Consider the following 16,807-nt stretch of genomic DNA (forward strand, 5'->3'; position numbering starts at 1 on the left):
AAGCTCAGATTGGTTTCTTTCATTTGCAAACAAGACTGACATCTCAAAATTTCTATTTACCCAAGGTGTCATGTCATCTGGCAGAAAGGCAGACTGCAGCTGAACTCAATTACAGCCTCCTGTAAAGGCAGGCAAAACACAAAGGCAGCATCTGACGGAGGAGACGGACAGGATGTTTGCCAGGTTTGCATCAATTTCTGGTAATTTCAACAGTTTATGTTAAAATATACAGAAAATCAGTATCCTAAACCAAATCTTTTCTAAGATACAGCCTATCAAAAAAGGTTCCTTTGAAATAAGGTGTCTCTTTGGTTGTGTGGTAAGACCTTGTTTCCTTGTCCTGGTATCTTTATTCAAACCCTTTTCTGGGATAAATGCTTTTTTGTCAGAACACATTTGGCAAGGTGTGTGAACTGAAACATCCTTGCACCTACTCTCTGCATTCATACAGTTTGAATCACTGGTCCATGAAATGACAACAAATCAGGATCCACCTCTGTGAGTGTCCTTCTAAAAAGGTTTCTCTTTCCCGAAAGAGCAACGGGACGTGAGACAAGAGGACGATATGAAACAAAAGTCCCACATTTCAAGAGAGCTTTGCTAAATGAGCCACCAGGAAGCGCCATCCTCAGTAAGCTGACTATATCTCAGCCCAGTCACCAGAAGAAAATGTTTGCATTACACGTTTCTGCAAGCCACCAATATGTTTGCACGTTTCATTTGTATCATTCAGTGGTTTTTAAGTGATGTAATATATAAGCTGAATATGTCACTGGGAGGTGGAGGTGAAGGTGGATGGCGTGTCACCTAGGTGAGATGGATGCCAGGCTGCAGACTACTGCAGATCACTGCCCAAGCCAACAAACAACAAAACTGATAGTGTTTCAGGGGCTTTTAGGCTCCAATTGTGGGTGTTTTGTAGCATCCTGTCAGTGCGGATAGTGCCACAAAAAGCTGTTGTTTTTTACCAAGACATCACTGCTTGTCCTGCCGTGACTGTGCCCTCCCAAAATGTGGAGTTTTACAACAAATACAAAATAACTAAAATAAATTCCACTTAAAAACAGCTGACCAAGCTATGCTATACATTTAAATATAAATACTGCCATGTTTGATGTATATTACCCAAATTACCACCACTTTTCAAAGTTTTTACTTTCTCACATGCCTGTCAGCTTAAAGGGACCCATAATGCTTTTCCTGTTTTCTGTCATAATGTTGCAGTATTGGATGTTCATATTAATCATGGCCAAAGTTTCAAATAATAAGGTAAATATATGTTAAAGTAAATCCCAGTGAGCAAAACACCTCAGGCTTCACACCGTCCTGAATACTCTGTGTTCAACATTTTTTTTGTAATTTGGCTACAAGCTCTTGTCAGATCATAGTGGGTTTTTTGTATGCTTGAGGCACACTACTAGCCTACACTGCTACATGTAGCTACATGCTAACATCAGGGAAACATGTAATCAGTATGAGAATGAAGTGATTTTTGAACATTAAAGCATATAAACATGTTCCGGTAGAAACCCGAACTACTAGTATGACCCTAAAAACGAGCATAATAGGTCCCGTTTAAACACTCAAACTTAGTCTGGGGCCGTTAGTGGCCGTTTTGGTAAGGAAATGGAACCAGGGCGAGTGAGACAGGATCCGGAATTCAATGGATGTGCCTTTCCGTAAAAATAAAAGTACCAAGCTAATAAAAATGCGGTGAAACTTTTAATTTAAAGAATATAATTTACAAGAAAAGCCCCAAGCCATTAAGTTAATCGATTTTCTTACACCCCTCATCAGCCCAAATCGATGGTGCGCCAGAATTTAAAGTTTTACTATGGTGAACACTTTTAGTTTGGTGAATTTGGTGAATACCGCATCCGCTCCCCAGACCGGAACCAGAATCCAGACAAAATTCAGAGTGAATAGACACCAGGCTCTTCGCTTGAAGAGCCTGGTGACGCGAGGCTAACTCAAACTAGTTAAACCTTTAATGTAGTGGCTCTATGCTTACCTGGAAATCCAGATACCCCACCCCTAGCAAATTCGAATTTGCACTGCACAGGAATCTAGCCCCAATGAGCAGAGCAATTTAAATCTTAAATCAGACCAATCAGATCAGTCTATCTGACAGAGGCGGGCTCTGGGCGGAAGTAGGAGTTGAAAAGTAAACAGCCAAGATAGCAGCTGCTGAAGGACTGTGTCCATTCAATTAAGCTTTGGAAGAAACGGCAAAAGCATAATAAAGCAGTTTAGCCCCACTGGTCAGCAAACAAATGGGACTTAGTGCAATGAATACGTCACCTTGTTTTTTGCTCTGATTGGCCATCGTGCTATCCAATTGCCTGCGGCGACATTTGGAATGTCTCAGGTAGTGCCGCCCCTTGGGTAGGAAGGGTGTATTGGTGAGGGTCAGACTCAAAATCTTTCTAGATTTGAGTCTGGATTTCTAGGCTAGCTCTATGCAGTTTAACAAGCAAACTCAAAATAATAATCAAATCACTGATGATCTCAAAAGCTAATTCATAGTTATACAGCATCTGTACTGCTCCTACAGAGGCAGACAGCCCTGCAAAAACAGCTGATTCTGTCAGATAGATTCTTCCTGTGTGGTGTTTACTTGTCCTCACCATGTCGGCTCCTGTTTCCGCTTGGTGCTCAGATTTCCTCCCACAGTCCAAAGTCATGTAGAAAGGGTGGATTGGATACGCTGAATTGTCAGCAGTGTGAATGTGTTTTTCCCGCTGTGTGACAGACAGCAACTTGACCTCATAAGGCCTCAAATCCTCCTGTGACCCTAAACACAATTACCACATATAGCAAATAGAAGCACAATCACATCACACGGTTCTTACAGAGATGCAGTTTGAAAAATAAATAAACCGCATTTGGCTCATTTGTTGATATTTTGTGATTGAATTCATAACATTTTCCAAGTTCCAGCCCTGCAACTCTTCGAGGCAAATTATCGCAATGTGTTGTACAATTTCTATCAGGATCCCTGAAAAGTTTCCAAGACATCGGTTTTCTACAGTGCAACACTTTTTTTCCCAGCACTTGCTGAAAACATATAATATATCTGCAGACCCGAGTTTATCTCTCTTTTTACTGTCTCCCCACCAGAGTAGATAACATAAATATTCTCAGATAGGAAACACCACTGACATCCTACAAGCACAGCAGCCTGAATGCAAGCGTTTTTTTTTTTTTGTTTTTTTTTAAACATTTTATCAGTATGACTGTGAGAAAAGATACATATTTACACGAAAGGGCAATACAGGGATAATGTATACTCTTCATAAGTCCCAGTTTATGGTTCTCGTGCGTTAGCACACATACAGGTAACCATCAGTTGTTCTATAAGATAATTAACTGGTGATGTCTAAAAACCCAGGTGTCACTTTGAGAACTACTGTATCAGGAAATGTGTTTTGCACTAAAAATATCAGATCTGTGGCAAATTGAAGAAGGGACCAACTCAGCTGCAGTGTGAACACAGCCTAGACAACCCAGTGCCTGGGCTTGCATTATTTTGTACTTTCTACTTTTTTGTACAAAAGTATTATCTTGTTCCCACATCTTGTTCTGTATATTCGTCGTCCTCCACTTATCCGGGTCCGTGTTGCGGAGCACTGTTATTTGGAACACTGATCTTGTTCCAACAGTAAATTGTAGGAACACATTGATATCGTACCTAGAAATAACTTGCTGCACCAACATCCCATTCATTTACTGTAACATGTTGTCAAGTCACTTTCATTTATAAAGACCAGTATCACAAATAACAAATTGGCTTCGAGGGGCTTTATGATCTGTGCTGCGTACAACAACCTGTGTCCTTTGACCCTAGATTTGGATAATAAAAAAAAAACAACCTTTTTTTAAAAAAACAACAACTTTATTTTGCAGTTATTCATTAACAAGCATACAACTTACAAACATAGACACAAAAAGAAATGTTGTTTGATTTGATGTTGAAGTATGAATCTGCGTGCAAGCAGGGAAGCAAATGCCAAAGCATTTGCTTGTAAATTTGAGACTTTGCAGCCTGGGGGTGGTATGCCAAAGATGGCTGTGTGATAGTCAGGTGCTATAGTCTGACCACAGATTTTAGAAAATACATCAAATATCTGTCTCCAATAGTCATTGAGCGCGGTGCATGACCAGGAAACCCTTTTAACAGGGAAAAATGTATGAAACCTCGGGACGAGTAACAGAGAAAGAATGGTTGGACCAATTCATTTTACAGCATCGATACATGTAAACGTATCAGACCTTTTGAGTTTTGCTACTTTTTGCAAAACATGGTGTCCGTCTCTGCATGATGCTCTGTTATAGTACATGCATGTTTGACAGCTAGTGCTGCCTGCCCCACAAAACTTTGATGCATTACCCAGTCATTATGTATAAGTTTCATGAAAATAAAACATTCCCCTTAAACGCATTGATTCAACATCCAACTTATATGCGTGTAGATTATGTAAGCTCAATATGATGTTACAGAAAGGTCACTGACCAAGGATCTGTGGTTCTTTGAGGGGCAAGCTGACATCCCAGTTATATATGCAGCCTTGTTCTGCATTCATGTGGTGTCGGAATAATCTGAAAAATGAGTTCCCGATCATATTTCACGGCTCACCTGATCTGTTTCATTTGCTCTTCATTATCAGTGTGTTGTTTAAAGACACTGAGCAATTAAATACAACACATCTTATTTGTAGCATCCATGTTGTTTCCACATTACAACTTAAAGCTCATAAACACACCAAAGTCGGATGAACGACCATCCAAGGAGCATGTGAATGCACCATTGGCTGTGGTTGGCGGAGGTTCTGGCTTGAGTCCAGTTCAATCACTTCTTGTTCACTCACCGTAGCGGGCAGTTTTTGCAGTACCCTTCAACAATAGTGAGTGGGAAAACTTGGGGATTCATGGGCACTCAGACATTCAGCAGGCAGACCCGGTCCATACTGAACATTAAAAAGAGACATTCAGAAAGATTTGTTCATTCATTTTCACCCATCACTACAACAAAGGAGGGATCCCTGTTCATGGACAAGCAGATGTGCAATGAGATGCCTTGTGCACAGAATAGACCAACATAATAAAATGACAGTATAGACAATAAGGATGACAGAATTATAGATACGTTGTAAACAAATTTTCTACTGTTCAAACGTTTGTAATCACCCAATATTTTGATGATTTTCTTCTTTCCTTCAATAATGGCTATTTTTAAAGAGATAAAACAGTATAATTCTTAATGCTTTAGATTCGAAATAGTTTTGGACCCAAAAGAAGAAGAATGAAATGATTAAAACTTCCATTTAGTCAAAGTCCTCACATTGTTGCATGACAGGGGAGAATACTGTTGAAACTTGGATTTTGATCATGTTTTCCCGTCCAGAGAAGTGTAAGTGACCCTTGATCATTATCGAACCACAACAGTGCAATTGTGCTGTAAATATATTTGGGAACTGTTTTTTTATTGGGCCCTCTGCAGTCAGCTCAGTGGTTAGACTGAAGAGGTTTAAACTATGACTGCATGTTATGTTCAGCTGATATTCCCCGATTCAGTTCCAGTAGTGCTAACCTGAGACTACCCCTCTGTTTCTATTATTGTGCACTTGACACCTAGACAGAAACCTTTGTAAATCAGCACACATTACAAAGCTCCAAGGCCATAGACATGCAGTCAATGGGGAGGGGGGACCAAAACTGCAGGGAGGCCTGCACCCCCTGGTGGCTAGGAGAATGTGTGGCTAATTTAAGTCAGGTAACTTAGCTATGATAGCTAACATTAGTGATAGTTAATTGAATAGCGCTCACAAATCGGCCTGTTTACACCAAAATTGTTTGTTTCCACTCCAAGCAATTACTGACACCTTTTAGCAAGCTTATTTATTTTCACAGTCCCAGTTCCAGTGCAACATGATGTATTAATGTTGCCTTCTCATGCACTGAAGTGATGTGTTATTATTAGTATGGTGTGACAGTAATAAGTTTCCCATAAACAGCTGATGGTAACAGATCCTAAATTTAGTCTCTGCAACACTCGAATAATTTTTTATTTTTCCATTTTTAAAGATTACTTTTTTGGGGCTTTTTAATTTTAATGACGGGACAGTTTGAGGTGTGAAGGGTGGAGAAGGGGGATGACATACAGCAAAGGGCCACATGATGGAATTGAGCCCGTCTCTGCTGTGGCAAGGACACTGCCCTTGTACATGGGTGCCTGCTCTCCACACTGGGCTACTGGGTGACCCCAGTTTTCCATTTTTTAATACATTTGAAAGTAATTAAATAGAGAGACAGTACAGTGTTTGACATTAATGGTACCTGCCCACAGCAGTCAAACAACAGCTACTGCTGGGGTACAGAAACTCTACTTGGACAAACCACATGCAGAAATGCAGTACATCGTAATACACTTGAGCCAGTAGTTATGATAATGGGAATTTTTCAGGTTTATTTATGATTATAATTACATTTTCTTATGATTATTTGTGGTGTGTGGTTACCTAATGTAGTATAGAAAATAGTTTTATTTAGATTTTTTTATTAGTATACTGTGTTGAGGCTACATTTTTAAATTTGAGATTGGATATGTGTCCCTGTATATTGTGATCCCTGCCTTGCAAGCTTCCAGTTTTTGAACTAATGGCTGATGATTTCCTCTATTCTTATTTAAGTGTAGCTTAAAGGGATCTTGGTGTCTTTCTCCTCTGTCAGTTGTCAGTCTAGTTGAATCATTAAACACATTTTTGTTGTCCATACACAAAACATGACTTTATAGCAAACCCTTTATACAAAATAACTGTCATGACCGTTTCAACATACAGAAGTCCCTAGGCCACTTAGTTTGTGAGGTGTCTCTGTTTTGACTTGTGTTTTCCTTTTCTGGAGATCCACAGTATTCACATGAGGCAGGGAAAAAGTTGAACAAGGTTTATTGAAAAAAAGAAACGAAACATCAGGCCAAGTCCTTCCAAAATTACATCTTGCATGGTCCACTCAACTCGACTCGAATTGATGCCCTATTCCTATGTATTCTCAGGTATTACGTGTTATTATACTTCAACACCGATAACACAGTCAAAAACGTATTATGATCCAAAACCAAACACAACCTTCATGTCGTCATTTACGCACAACAATGTCCACACTTTGCTTTTTTTCTTGTGCACCAAACTGCCTCATGGCAACACACCTGGCAAAAATAACTTGTGCCTGTATTCTATCACAGAAATAAAGTAAATATAAACATAACCTTAGTGTAGTCCCCTGCTATACCTTATTCAAAATATACTGTTGTGTAAACTTTAATAATATCAGAACCTATATGATATGTCAGATCAACTCATACACTTTTAACAAATATAAATATGTGCTTAAGTGGCTCTCACAATAAAAGCATGAAAAACCATTTAAAAGTGTAGAGTACTCCTCTACTCCTTTTGGACAGTAGGCTACTTTATGAAGACAGGATCCAGGAGGATGTTAATCAAGTGTTTACATACTTTTCTTACATTGTGTTGTTCGTCTTTTTTTTTTTTTACACTTCATATTTATTAGTTTTTCAATTAACAAAACACACCAAAAAAAAAAGAAAAAGGGGGTGTCTTGTGTGTTTCACACATTATAAAACACATTTTTGGGGTTCATTTGGATAAAATAAAGGTGATAAGCAGCCACTGATAGAGAGGCTGCAGCCTGTCTTCACACTGGCATGCTGTAGAAGCAGAAGTCAGGAAATCAGCGGCTGTCACGTGGCGCAGGCGGGGGCGGGGCTCTGCGTCTGCGCCGGCCAGTAGCAGCGCAGCGTCGGTCCAGGTCCAGGCAAGCTCCATGGGGGAAAAAAAACCCGAGAGAGGAGACGAATAACGGTACACTCCAGTATTTATGGAGCCGATCCCCGCATATAACCGCATCGCATCTGCGTGTCCTCTCGTGATGCATACGTGAATGAATGTGTTTGGAGACGGACGCGGTGTACTGCGTGTTGGGGCTGACGAAAACAAGCGGTCCACCATTGTCTGCGTAGAAATAAGAATGGCCTGGATGTGGAAGGTAAGAGGGGGTTTCTGTCTCACATACATTACAGCCAAAAGGGGGAAAGGGTGGAAAAAACACATAACCAGCTCCTGACGTCGTTGGCTTTACGTTTTAGTGCGTTTTAGCAGATGTGAGGTGAAATGTGAGCCGGTGCTGGTGGTGGTGATGCTCCGTGGAGGTAATTAACCCTCCTCTGCTTTCTGTCTGCTCGCCTGTTTTTTTGGAGGGGGACCCTGAATTTGCTCATGCACATGAAGGAAAACCAGGCCCTCGTGTTTGTTTTTTGAACTGAGTCCACGTTTGCGTGTCATCAGTCGTGGAAAAAGCGGTCAGATGAAGGCCATGCAGCCAGCTGTGTTCACAACATGCCTCATGACATGTTCAGGTGTTCAAATGATGTCAGGAGTTTAAAACACTCACAACTTCCTCAACAGATGAGAGCAAAGTTAGGAAAAAGTTCACCTGTGACTCTGAATCTCTTCATGTTTGTTTCAGCCTTTAAATTTCAGTTCAACTCAGTTAATAGGCCTATTTGTAATTTACAAATGTGGATATCAGCAACACTGTGAGAGCTGAAGCTGTTGTTGGTCATATATGACACCAGGTGCACACTTCTAAAAATCTTCTTTATCAATTTGACCTAATCTGCTGATTAATTTCTCTCTATAAAATGTCAGAAAATAGTGGAAAATGTCCCTCATAGTTTCATATAGAGTTTAAGGTGACATCTTCACATAGTTTATGTCTACAGTCTAAAATTCACAGATATTTAGTTGTCCTCATTTTTAAAAGTTCTGGAAACATTGAATGACTGACACCTTGTCTTCATAAGTAACTTAAACAATGAATCAATGATTGACAATTCTTTCTTTGTTGTTGTTGTTGTTTATTGACAAATCGATTACAAATAGTGTAATGCATCTATCAGTTTCCCAGAGTTCAAGCCGACGTCTTCAACTCACTTGTTTTATCCAAGCAACAGTCCCAAAGACCTCAGAAGTATTCAGTTTACAGTGATATGAAAGCAAATCTTCACATGTAAGAAGTTGAAATGTTTGATATGCCTGATTGAAAAATGACTCAGAGGTTTAATCAATTACCAAAACTGTTGGCGATTCATTTTCTTCAGATTAGTTGACTAGTAGTTTCAACTGTGTCTCATTTCATTCATATGCTGATCAGTTACTTGTTTGTTAATGAAGCATTTTGTCTATAAAATGTCTGAAAATAGTGAAAATGGCAATTGGGTCAGGGTTAGTCCAAGCTGACATCTTCAAATTGCTTGTTTTGTCTAACCAACAATCGTACCCAAAGGTATTTAGTTTACAATGTTAGAAAACAAAACAACAACAGCTGGCGAGCATGTGATGAGCATAAACACACTAAAATAGTTTGCATAGCAAATTTGACTTTACATCTCATTTGAGTGTAAGGGTGTTTTCACGCTTGGTCCTTTTCCAGCATTTTTTGTGCATATGTGAACACTCCAAGAAAACTCAGACCCTTCTGAAGCAAACCGAGCGCTGTGGTGAAGTTAACCTGTGCCTTGTGAACACAGAGTATTTAGCCCTTTAGATCACATGCTATTGCATGGGGATACTTGAAAAAACAGACGAAAGCATGTCAGCCTGTAACGCTTGCAAGGACGCAGGACGGGGAGTAGTTTGGTCCACAGAAGGTACTGCACGTCTCCAGATGTGGAGTGTAGAATACATCAAATGGCAACAGTACAGCACAGAAACGCAAAGGGTTTCCACTAATTTTAAGTTCATCAGAAAGTGAGGGGCTTCATAACCCCACTGCAGTGCCACGATAAAGTAAAAACAAAACTATATATAGGCTATAGTGTGAACAGAAAGAGGACTGAGGCCCCATCAGAGCTGAAGTTGATCAGAAAGACTACTGAGTCCTCTTTGAAATGAACTGACAATGTGAACACAAAAAGAAAGTCCCTTTTCCACTGGTCTACTTTTTGGTCCACTTTAAGAGGACTGAGTTTGGTTCATTTAAAAAGGACTAAATGTGAAGACACCCTAAAACACTTTGTTTTACACAGCACTTTCTTCCACACGTTTCTGATAACAGTACACGATACTGTTAAGGATGTTTTCTGATATTGCTATATGTATATCAAAGTGAACGTCGGATATCAAACTCAAATACTTTTTGGTTATTGACCAAAATGCGTCCGTAGCACCAAGTATCAAAAAATGTCAAGAATTAGACCTTTAGATATTTGCTTATTCATTCATTCATTCATTCATTTTCTAACCGCTTCATCCTCTTGAGGGTCGCGGGGGGGCTGGAGCATCGGGCGAGAGGCAGGGTACACCCTGGACAGGTCGCCAGACTATTGCAGGGCTGACACATAGAGACAAACAACCATTCACGCTCACATTCACACCTCTGGACAATTAGTTATCAACCTATGGCCAATGTTACCTATGGACAATTAGTTATCAATTAACCTAGTCCCCAATCTGCATGTCTTTGGACTGTGGGAGGAAGCCGGAGTGCCCGGAGAGAACCCACGCTGACACGGGGAGAACACGCAAACTCCGCACAGAAGGGCTCCCACGCCCGGGATCGAACCGGCAACCCTCTTGCTGTGAGGCGAGAGTGCTAACCACAACACCACCGTGCCGCCCCTATTTGCTTATTTATGTGGTAATTTTGCTTTTTTTATTCAGGCAGAGTTCTTGTAGGGCTCCTTTAATTTTCAACAGAATAAAACACTGAGCTGCCTATTGTGCTGATAAAGGACTATCTTGATTAATTTATTTATAAAAGTGGTTTGGTGGGAAATTCTTCAGTGTGAGACATTGAAAAAGTACATGTTTGGCGTTAAAACAGTGGCTGCAACTAATTCTTATCATCAGTGATTAATCTGCCAATCATATTATCAATTATTTGGTCGATTGTTTGGTCTTTGAAATGTAAGTAAATTAATAGTAAAAAGTGCCTATCATGGGTTCCAAAAGCCCAAGGTGACATTGTCAACTTTTTTTTTTGTTTGTTTGTCCGACCATTCTAGAGATATTTATTATTATCTGTCAAGACAAAGAAAAGTAGCAAAACCTTAAAAATAAGAAGCTTGAACTGGGGAATGGGAAAATAGTCACAAATAATTTCTACTGATCATCTTATTGATTGTGGACTAACTGCTCCTGCTTTACTTGGTAGTAAAACTCAGGTTTTGTGTTGGCTCAGGTGTCAAAATATATTATAAAATGCCAAACACACACACAATATCACACAAACAAACATCTGAAGTGATGGGCTGTGCTCCAGTTGTGGATTAACAAACTCTTTTTATGTGTAAAACAGCACTTAAGCCTGTTGGAATCAAACATTTGGCCAAACAAAATTGCTAGCGTAGCATAATAAGATTATATAATCACAGTGTGAGACTTAATTGCTAATATTGAATTATTGCCCATTCCCTCATTCATCGCACAGTGACACTCAATGATATTGATCTCAGTTTGCTATGGTGCTAATGAAGGTTTTAATACAGTGAAAAGGTCATTTACTCCTCAATCATTCATCAGTTAGTGTAGCTGAAGATCATCAGCATCATTTCTCTCCCGTCAGAAAAATCCACGTGTTTATATTTCTTAGACAGTTAACACACAGTCTGTGTTTGGTTTCTGTCAAACTTAATGATTTATCTTTCTTTTCATTTTCCGAAGTTGAGTTTTCATTCATTTAAAGGCACTTTGGTTCCTGTCAATCCTGCAACACCCACAGGAAGAAATGAGAGTCTCTGTCAACAACATGTCACTCCACAAACTCGCTCATGCTGTTTTTGTTATCTGAGACAGGAGATAATTTCACACTAGATTTGACACTGTAATATTATATTTCAAAAACATTTCAGAAAGGAACGTGTAATTATATGGTACAAATTACAGGGTGATCGAAGGGAATGTAAAGTAGGAGTGGACAGAAATAAATGAGCTGAAGCTAGTGTTAGAAGAAACAAGAAAGCTGGTGTTCAATTTCAAGCCTATTAGATACAAACATAAGGTAAAGATAGTCAGACTTAAATGGAAATGTCTTGTAACACACTTTCCTCTTGTGTCACCATAGAGTTAACTTCGCGATTTGTGTAGCCAACTTGTTGCTTGTACTATATTCATACATATGCAAGTGTATACGCAGCAGTTTCTGAGCAGTGAAGCAACACTCTGCTGCCATGTTATTGTTGTATGTTTATGATACAAACAAAAGATTGCTGTTCATGGTGTTTCCATGCTTTTCTGCTGCCCTCAGTGATTCTTAGCAATAAACGGGTGTAGAGGCAGGGTAGATAAAGTGTTGATGGATGGTTGGATAGATAAACTAATGCATCTACTGCCTAAAACAAACAAAAACAATGTGGAAAATGTGATGACAATATGGCATTTATGCTTTTTGTGTATTAATTTGGGGAATGTTATGGTGTCCTTATCGCTCCTCAGATCTGATGCTTTCATCTGCCACTATTTTTCATCTGTACAGTGGAAGTATAAGTGATGTTTAAATCTAATAGTTATGTATGTTCCCATTTATTCCCTGTCTTTTTCCATTGCACTTTGTCAAGCTTTGTTTTTATTATCTAAACACCATCGTTTGTACCTCAGCAAAGCGCAAAAACTATTTTTTGCAATATTTTAATATTTAGTTTTTAAAGAAAGAAGCATATCAACTGACATTTTTAGGCAGTGTAAAATGTGCATAAAAAGAGGTGGATGGAAATGCACTTATAGCAAATAAGCACTTTCTAAAATTAATATGAAATAAAAAAACATAGTAGCAACTAAAGGAATAAATCAATAAATTAGAGTCTAGACTAATAAATTGTCTCTGCCAATATATTAGCTGATATTAGATGTTGTTGATATTTCAGTATTGGCATATGTGCTTTCCATTAAGGAGCAGGAGGTTTGAGGTACTTTGTTGAGCCCCAGAGAGCTTTGATAAGTTTATTTTTCAACTATAAAATGTGCATTCAGTACAATCTTAGTCACATGTCGCAGTTTAAATTAATTAAGGGGTCCTCATTATAAATAGTGGCTTGTGCCTTTAAAAGTATACAGCGTCCATTTGTGAACTTTGTCAAAGGTTGCAGTTGTTTGTAAGTCTTAATAACTTCCACCCAAGAGTAATTTTCTTTTCTAATCTTTTCAGATTGAATAAATTGAGTACTTGTTGAACAAAGAAAAATAAAAATAAACCCCCACGGAGTTTAGTGTCCAACCTGCAACCTCCCAGGCAGGAAAATGAAGCCTACACCAAAGTGCCAAAAATGGTAGTTCCTCAAATGGCCACTTGAGGCCGGCTCCAGAAGCCAGTCAATCCCCGTGACACCCATGTCAAAATGCTCAACTTGACAGCAGAAATAAACATGTTTACAGCCTGCTACAAAAACAGTTTTGGACTCTATAGCTAATTTCAACATGCATGACAACTGTACAGGGGTTTCTTTTTATATAACTCAACCCATTGAAAGTTTAATTAAGGCTTTAAGTTGCACATAATTAAGGGCTGACAGGCTGTCTGCGAGGCATCACCTCGGGCCCTCAGTCAGATCCGCCCTTCACTCATCCACAGCTCCACTCTCTCATCCAAATATATTGACTTCCGGCTCCAAAAAACCAAAATGGTGAAAATGGCAAAGTAGAGGCTGCAAAACCAATGTGTAACGTTATGATAGCTGCATACATTTTTTCATACAGTCTACGTTCCTGTCCCATTAATCATTTATCTTGTGATACCTTTGAGAAGAGTACTAACTTTCCACCACTGTGCTCAGGTGCATGAGACGATGCATTTCTTAACCTGCCCTGCTCCGGTGTGGTTCATGACACTGAGAGTTGTTTGACTTGCAGTCTGCTACTTAGTTCATGTTTATAATTGGTTAGCGAGGCCTGCAGAGAGAGCTCTGCCGTGCAGGGTGCCCTCTTTGTTAGCTTGTGTTTTAATTGGAGTGAGTTCATCCGTGAATAACTGTGCTGGAGCTGGGAAAGGCTGCGGCCGTTGTCCTCCATCAAAACAGTTCAGGATGAGCTCTCCATCACGTCTCATGGAAAGATGATGATGCTGCTGTTAGTCCTAACTACATGTGGCAGAACAGGGCCAGCAAAGCAAGTTTTTGTGACAAGTTCATGTGGGTACAACGCAAGCAGAAAGCACACAAAGAAGATTTCAAATTAATTAATGCATGCACTCACAAACACACAGTTGTTTGAGTGTGTCGAGAGGTGTTGTAACAGCCACAGGGAATGCAGAGAGTGTCCCAGTTCTTAAGAGTTTCAGGGATGAATAGCACTTCTCTGAGTCCCCCTTGTCCCATGTGATTGTGTTACAGCAGAAGGCAGGCTGATAAAAAGTGCCCCGCCACAGTTTTAGAGAAAACACAGGGCACCGGCAGGATGTTGAATGAGGTTCTGTTTTATATTCAAAGTGTTATCAAATCCGTGCTCTGATTTCCCTTTGTGCCATTCTCCTCTTTTATCTGTTTTTCTTCTTTAGTGTGAAGTTTACAAGAGATTTTCCGTTGTTTTAAAGTTTGCAATCTGGCTGCATGGGTCCTGAAGGTATAACCTGATTCATTTTTAATCCGACGGTTCGTACAAATCAATTGCGAATATATATTCATTCATACAATAATGATACTGCTTTTTTAAAGTGGTTTTGTAGCAGAAGTTTAGTTTTACTCATAAATATGTTTTACAGAGAAAGGAAATCCATCCAACAGGCATCCAAAACCAGAACTCCAAGTTTTATATGAAATTTGGAAATGAAATATAACTACAGCACTCCAGTATTAATACTTATACTTAAACTGAAATCAAGATTAATATTTGCTAAAAAAATAATGTTCTTAATCATAATTTACAGAAATAAGAACTCAAAGTACGGTGGCAGCACAGTGGTGCAGTGGTTAGTATTGTCACCTCACAGTAAGAGTGTTCCTGGTTTAAGGAGTTCAAACCCAAACTTCTGTGCGGAGTTTTTAAGTTCTCCCCGTGTCAGCGTGGGTTTTCTCTGGGTACTCCAGCTTCCTCCCACAGTCCAAAGCATACCTGTCAAGTTTTGGATTTGAAAATAAGGGAAATTTTCCAGCGCCCTCCACGAGCTGTCCCACCACCCCAACCAAGCTCCAGTATCCCTTACGTTTTAAGACGTGTACAGGAAATCTAAGATAACCACTTGTCAACCACTTACTAACTACAATTAGGTGATCAGAATCTGATAGGCCTACCTTTGTTGACATTGAAATGCTGTGAACATTCCTACATTATAATACAGCCTAAATGAAAACACAAAAGGGTATATGAAGCACATTTATTTATTTTACATATTTTCAGTTTGTATACAAGTCAACACATTACATATTTACTATTTACCTGTCTTTAAGTTAAACATTTACATTTTATTTTCGTTATACATTTTCTTTTAATTTCTCATGTTCACTCATGTGGCTCTCTGGCATTCACTTAGGACTTATTATACAGATTTGTTGCAGACTTTGCATCCTTTAACACTTTTTTGGAAGGAGTGTATTTGTGGGCTGGGACAGAGTGGTTGATTTTACATGACAGACCCGCTGTCGACACTAACCTCGCGACAGCTGCCACCCAGGCTACTGCAGGTGGCAGTTCTCGCGAGGCTAGTGACAGAGTTCAGTTTGGAGAGGCAGAGGAATGTTTGTTTGTTTTTTTAAATTATATTATAATATGGGAGATTTATGGGAAAATACTAATACGGGAGGACGGCGGGAAAGAGGGGTAAAATACGATAGTTTCCCGGCCAAAACGGGAGACTTGACAGCTATGGTCCAAAGACATGCAGGTTAGGTTAATTGGTGACTCTAAATTGTCCGTAGGTGTGAATGTGAGCGAGAATACTTGTCTGTCTCTATGTGTCAGCCCTGTGATAGTCTGGCAACCTGTCCAGGGTGTACCCTGCCTCTCGCCCAATGTCAGCTGGGATGGGCTCCAGCCCCCCCCTCCCACAACCCCCAATAAGATAAGTGGTTACGGAAAATAAATGAATGAAGAAATACATTTTTTTATTATTTTCCTGTTGTGGAAGTGCCTCCTACACTACTGGTCTCCAGCTGCAGTAATTTTTGTTTCTTACTGACTGTAATTCGTTAAATGAAACATCTGTGTGGGTGGACTCATAACATAGTTCATAGTCATACAAGCAGTGTGTATTCTGTCCAGTAAGTAGCACGAAACTGCACTACAGAAATGTGAAATATGAATTAATTAATGAATAACTTAAATTCACACCAAAGTAATAAAAAAAAGAACATGATTAAAAAAACAAAGATAATAGTGTCCGAAAAGGAGTAGGTACAAGTAAAACCTATATGTCCCTACCCTTTCTTACAGTTCTTCTTTTAATTCACATATTATTTCAACAAATTCCCAAATTAATTTACAACTAATATACAATGATCCTCTGTCTATTTACTACCCAATAAAATAAATAAGTAATAAACCCATTTTATTACAGTCCAAGTGCCACCCAGTGTTACAAAATAAATATGCATTCCCCTAGCACAACCTTTTCTTATCTATGTATCTGCCAAAAATACCTTTTGTATAGTTTTTAAAATTGATTTAGATTTGTGCTTTGTTTCAACTCATCAGCCCATTTCACGAGTCCCTGCCATACACTGAAATACACAGACTCGTCTTTGTTGTATGAACACATTGTTTTTTAAAATTAAATTCTCTTGAATTATAAGCCCCCCTCC

The 16,807-nt window shown here is 39.3% G+C and overlaps 1 protein-coding gene across 1 annotated transcript in view; it reads left to right on the forward strand.

Moving 5' to 3' along the window:
* Nucleotides 1-7,825: 7,825 nt before the first annotated feature.
* Nucleotides 7,826-16,807, forward strand: part of st6galnac3 (ST6 (alpha-N-acetyl-neuraminyl-2,3-beta-galactosyl-1,3)-N-acetylgalactosaminide alpha-2,6-sialyltransferase 3) — a 96,466-nt gene continuing 87,484 nt past the window's right edge. Inside the window, exon 1 of the mRNA XM_049598638.1 lies at nt 7,826-8,067. Within this exon, the coding sequence (XP_049454595.1) occupies nt 7,963-8,067 (105 nt within the window). The 5' untranslated portion in view covers nt 7,826-7,962. The remainder of the gene's footprint in view (nt 8,068-16,807) is intronic.

Source organism: Epinephelus fuscoguttatus, linkage group LG15 (genome assembly GCF_011397635.1).
Source record: "Epinephelus fuscoguttatus linkage group LG15, E.fuscoguttatus.final_Chr_v1".
In the NCBI taxonomy this organism is placed as follows: Eukaryota; Metazoa; Chordata; class Actinopteri; order Perciformes; family Serranidae; genus Epinephelus; species Epinephelus fuscoguttatus.